A 6000-nucleotide genomic window follows, 5' to 3' on the forward strand; every position below is an offset into this window, starting at 1 on the left:
AACCCCCCATGACCAGCATTTCTCTCTTTCCCCTCACCTATCACTTCTTAAACATTTTCCCTCCCCCTGTGGTATCCAGCATTTATTGCCTTTCTTCCCTTCCCCCACATTTTTAGCATTCCCCCTGACCACCCCCAAGTGGCGTTCAATTAGCTTCTCAAGCAGAACATACTTTCTCAGCTGTTTCAGCTGACTTTCGACAAAAGGTCTTTTTAAGACCACCAGCGCATTACCAAACTCCCTTCTGTAGTTTGACTTATTCATACAGCCAGCGGAGAGGCAAAAGATTAGCACATGAAAGATCTCAGAAAGACAACTAGAAACATGCAGAAAAGAGTAAAACCATACATTTGGGATGCAAAAATCCATTCTTCAATCAGAACTGGAAACTGCCCAAGAGAAAGGGAGATCTAGGAATAATAACTTCAGATGACCTGATGGCAGCCAATCAGTGAAATAAAGCAGGGAACCTCACAGTATTTTTGGGTGTGTAAGGAGAAATATGAACAGCAGGAAAAAGAGATAACAGTGCCCTTGTGTAAGTAGCTAATGACCAGTGGCATAGCCACAGGTGGGCCCAGGTAGGCCAGGGCCCACCCGTGTTGGGCTCAGGCTCACTCAAAATTTCCTGTCCCTTACTGTGGCTGGCAGGGATTCCCAAGCCCCGCCAGCTGAAGACCTCCTCCCTGATGAAAGAACTTACATCTTGGGCAGCTACTGGCACTGTCCCCAAGCAGCTGCTGCCAGCTGCAAGCCCCTCCCCCCTCATGCTCAGTTTTCACGCATGTGCAAACCTGAGCAAACACGAAGGCCAGCAGCGGACGTCCAAGATTTAAGTTCTTTCAGTGGGGAGGAGATCTTTAACTGGCAGGGTTTGGGGATCCCTGCCATCACAAGTATTTCATTTACTTGGGGGGGGGGGGGGGGCACCAGGGGGGGATAGAAATTAAATTTGGGTTTTGCTTTATTTGGGGGTAGAAGCTGGGCAGAAGTGAAATTTTTGGTCCACACACTTTGGTCTCGGGCCTGCCCTAAATCGGCTGTCTGGCTATGCTACTGCTAATGACACCCTATTTTCAGCATCATATTCCTGTCTAGACATCATATCTTTGCAGGGATACTGAGGATGGAAGTAGCTTTGAGATTTCAGCCAGCAGACTGTAAGCAGTCTAAGCTGTGGTCCTTCCCTCTCTGTCCTCCATAATGAGTTACCTGTTGCTGAGATCCTCCTCCTCTATCTCTCTGATTAGAAGGTGACAATGACATATGCTAAGAAAGAAATGGGGAAATGATTACCCACTGTCTCCAGAGCCTGGTCTGCTGAACCTGCCAAAAATGAATATAGCCAAATGCATCTGATTGCCACTATTGTAGCTTAGTCCAGGCTCACACCAGTTACAGGCTAGGCACTACTCTTGGTGATACTGGGCTGTAGGACTGGGAGTTTGTATATCTGCTTTTGGCTTCTAGGACTGTAGGTGTAAGGTGTGTGTGGGGGTGCACCTGATTCTAGGGCTTCAGGACAGGGGTCTGTGTGGAGGGGCATAGGTGAGAGAGGGAAATAAAAAGAGATAGAAGTGGGGAAAGGAAGGAAAGGAAACGTGAGTGGAATAAGAGGGATGAGAGAAGGGAGGGGTTGCCAGAACAGTGGGGAGAGGAAGGAGAAAAGGCATGTGATGTATGAATAGGAAAGAGGGCACCACCACCCCAATCTCTGCCACTACCCAGCTCCCACTGCCCTGGGGGTAGATGCTAGGGAAAAAGGAAAAGCTGGGGTAGGGTTAACACCCCTGTGAACCTGCCCTTGCCTCCTTCCTTTCTCAGTATTTGAAATCAGTGAAAGGGTTGGACATGGTTATCCCCCCCACCCCTCTCAGCAAAGATTTTTTGAGGGGGTCTCCATCCCCATCTATACTCATTGATTTGAAATGCCCTATATGGTCCTTTTATATGAAAGGTTCAGGAATTCTTTGTTTAGGAGGACTATGCAAAGAGAAGTCCTAACTTAAAAACTAATAATTTATCCATTTAAATTATCCATTTTTTTCAGCAGTCCTACATAAATGGTTAAATCTGCTAAATACTGGACATATTCTAGGTTCCTCCCCATCATAAGCAGAGCACTCCATTGAATATTGTCTATGATAGTTGCATTTGTGATAAGAGATGTGTGCTGTAATATTTGAGCCTAACATTTCTTTCCTTTGCTCTGGTTGGTTGTAGGCAGCCTGTGGAACCTATACTATATGCTTGTGCCTCTTGTTCTTCTGGCACTTGCCATCCTCTTCTGCTGCTCATTGTTCCGGTGGCGGCAACAGCACCGCCAAAAATCCCATGCAGGAAATACAGTGGAGCCCACGTCCAACAATCTCCCAGATGCTGTCCACCTGATCCACAATATCACCCATGCAGCAGATGAGACACAATGGAATAGAGGCACTGTTATCCTCTTCCCTGGAAGCAAAGGAGATAATGTCAAGTTGGTGACCCCTGTGTCCAAAATTGATATTTCCAACCAGGAGAGAGCAAAATTGAATGAGATTCGGATAACAAACTATGAGGGGATGAAGGTCTGAGGGGAAGATGAGAAATAATGATGCAGTATCATGAGAGTGGGGAATAGGACTTCCTACCGCAAATTCCTAGAGGCGCAGGAGTGATGTCACATAGAGACTACGTGAAAAGTTCCCAGAAAGGGTTACATTGCTCGCCACACCAGGAGAAAATGGTGTCTCTCTCCAATGTAATTATTAGTCCTGCTACCAAGAGGGCAAAGTAAGAAGTTTCTAGAACCCCTGTGAGAATGGGGTAGGAGAAGTAGAGTTATGGGATGACCTTAAATCCTTCCCTCCCCCCCCCCCCCCAAACTCTTCAGCTTGTGATCATTAGTCTTCACATGGAAAATGTGGATGCCATTGTGACAATGGAAAATAGGCTGATTTCTGTGGTTTCTTAACTGGAATTTCTATCCCTTCTTGAGTAGTACTTCTTTTGCCTCTTACATTGAGTAGTTCTTTTGCCATAAGCTAAAACTAGCTGATATACTACCTGTACCAAATGATGCTTGTGGTGCTTGCTGGGTTGAGTTTACCGATTTTCTGCCTTTCTGCTACCATGCACACCCTAGCTCTATTTGTAGGTGCCACCCAGAGGTGAGACCAAGTATTGTCTTCCCATCATGCATTTCAGAAGTACCCTGAAGAATGAATTTGTGTGTTTGTGCAGGTGTGCAAACAGATGAAATTACAGTTTATGTTTTGCAGTGGACTAGTGAGGACTCTTTTCATTGCTACAGCAACAGTAGCATTGGCCACCTTGCACAGATGCTGCTTCCAGTATGTTAATGCCATGTAGGTCTGATAGTGATTCCCGGGTGTGGGGATAATTCTTACAATGGTCTTGAACAATCCAGTTTTCTCCAAGACCAATGTAGTCTTTTGGGTCTCAGTGCAAAAAAGCAGGACTATAGTTTCTGTGGATGCTTTGGAAGGGTGGGTCTGGATCAAAGGTGTTATCACCCTAAGATTCACTGGAGTTGAGGGAAATGTGGTAGAGTGCATTGTGGTCAAAATGCCAAAACTCTGTTATATTTATCATGTATGATAGTGTATATATTAGAATTTCTTCATAGATTTTGTCTTTTTTTTTTTTTTTTTAATATATTGGGTTGATTACCATGTTGTGATGTGTGTCATAGACATGAACCACAAGCAAAAATAAAACAGAACAGAACAAAAAAACCTTAAATATTTAACATTCCATCTTCTGCCTTTTTAATGATTCCAGTAGAGAACTCTGTGTATGTTAAATTTTTGGTTTTGAGTCCTGAGGGTCCTATGATTGAAGAACATCCAGTCCCCGCCCCTCTTTTACTTTTGTTATTGTCAGTTTACATCTTTCTGTTTCTCTCCCAAAGCTGTCACAGCAAACCCATCACAAATTATCGCCTGTCATCTCTAGAAGATGTAAGGTCTAGGAAGGAATGCAGATTACCAGTGAGGTTATAGTATGTTTAAGAATGTGGTTTAAAATATGGAACCAAATAGCTTCATGTCATTCCCATTTCTTTTTTTTTTCCATGGACTTGTACCTCTACTTTCTCTAAAAAAATTTTTTTTTTTTTTTTTTTAATGAGATCACTATGTCCATTGATGCTATGTACTTGCTCTGTCAGTGCCTTCCCACATGAAACAATCTGACCACCTTGCCATAATGGGGTCATGCTATGGTCCCCAGCACAATCATACAAGGCTGTCAAGGCACTGTATAGAGGATTTCAACCATACTTCCATTTTTCAGCCTTCTTCTTGAAGCATGACAAGTTCACCTGCACGGGACGCCTTTGATGTCCCTTTATTTAAATATATGAAAATGCTTGACAAAAATAAGCTCTTTCTTACTCATGTGGTTTCCTTACCTCCCTCGCCTTTCTGCTCTTGGTGCCCCTGCAGGCCCAATGTTTGTTTCAGGCTGTTTAGTAACTGGGTTTCTCCGTTGACAAGCGTATTGAATCAACCACATGAGTAGGTGATATCATTGGATGGTAGTATGATGAAGTAGTTCTCTAAGAATGCCCAGCGGACCGAACATGGTCAAATTTTGCCCTCCTTACTGTCGAAACAGTTACCCAGGTGATCAACAGGTTCTCCAATGCCCACTGCAGACTCGATGCCTGCCCCAGCTACCTACTAAAATCCGCTCCCGACCGCTTTATATCTGACCTCACATCCCACCTAAACTACATGCTCCAGCAAGGTCAATTCCCGATGGAAAATGGCAATATCCTACTCACCCAATACCAAAAGACATCAAGAAAAAAACAAATGAAATCACCAATTACTGCCCAGTAGCATCTATCCCACTGGTAGTCAAATTGATGGAAAGTATGGTTACAAAACAACTCACTGCCTACATAAACAAATTCTCAATACTACATAATTCACAATCAAGATTTCGCCCCAACCATAGCACCGAAACAGTACTAATCACCCTCCTAGCCAAGTTCAAGCAGGAAATAGCAGCAGGAAAAAGCATTCTCCTCCTCCAATTCAACATGTCTAGTGCATTGGACACGGTAAACCACAACATATTATTAAGACTCCTGGACTACTTTGGGATTGGTGGAAAAATACTTAATTGGATTAAGGGTTTCCTAACCACTAGAACATACCAAGTGAAATCAAACACAAACATCTCATCACCCTGGAAAGCAGATTGCGGAGTACCTCAAGGATCACCATTATCACCGATCCTCTTCAACTTAATGATGATCCCACTAGCCAAGTCCTTATCCAGTCACGGCCTCAACCCTTTCATCTATGCAGACGATGTCATATATATATATTCCTTACAAATGTGACCCAACAGAAATCACCAACGAAATCAACCTACTACTACTACTACTACTATTTAGCACTTATATAGTGCTACAAAGCCTACGCAGCGCTGCACAAACATAGAAGAAAGACAGTCCCTGCTCAAAGAGCTTACAATCTAATAGACAAAAATAAAGCAAACAAATCAATTAATGTGTAGAGGAAAGAGGAGAGGAGGGTAGGTAGAAGTGAGAGGTTACAGGTGGTTACGAGTCAAAAGCAATGTTAAAGAGGTGGGCTTTCAATCTAGATTTAAAGGTGGTCAAGGATGGGGCAAGACGTAGGGGCTCAGGAAGTTTATTCCAGGCGTAGGGTGCAGCGAGACAGAAGGAGCGAAGTCTGGAGTTGGCAGTAGTGGAGAAGGGAACTCATGGGCAAACACATTCCAATTAAAACTCAATACGGAAAAAACACATTGTCTCATCCTTTCATCCCAATATAACATGAGCAAACCCACAAACATAAACACCCCCAAACCACACCCTCCCTATCTCAGACAACCTAAAAATCCTCGGCGTTACAATTGACCGAAACCTCACACTTGAGAGCCAAGTGAAAGCAACAACAAAGAAAATGTTCCACGTGGAAGCTCAAACGCCTAAAACCATTCTTCCCAAGAGAAACA

The 6000-nt window shown here is 43.7% G+C and overlaps 1 protein-coding gene across 3 annotated transcripts in view; it reads left to right on the forward strand.

The window, feature by feature from the left end:
* The window catches only part of LOC115479944 (protein jagged-1-like), a 192567-nt gene extending 188608 nt beyond the window's left edge, over window positions 1–3959 (forward strand). For 2 of the 3 annotated variants that reach the window (XM_030218282.1, XM_030218283.1), the window contains exon 13: window positions 2224–3959. In XM_030218282.1, the coding sequence (XP_030074142.1) occupies window positions 2224–2576 (353 nt within the window). In that variant the 3' untranslated portion in view covers window positions 2577–3959. The remainder of the gene's footprint in view (window positions 1–2223) is intronic. The other variant, XM_030218281.1, reaches the window with a different exon arrangement.
* The last annotated feature ends 2041 nt before the right edge of the window (window positions 3960–6000 follow it).

This window comes from Microcaecilia unicolor, chromosome 11 (genome assembly GCF_901765095.1).
Source record: "Microcaecilia unicolor chromosome 11, aMicUni1.1, whole genome shotgun sequence".
Classification (NCBI taxonomy): domain Eukaryota; kingdom Metazoa; phylum Chordata; class Amphibia; order Gymnophiona; family Siphonopidae; genus Microcaecilia; species Microcaecilia unicolor.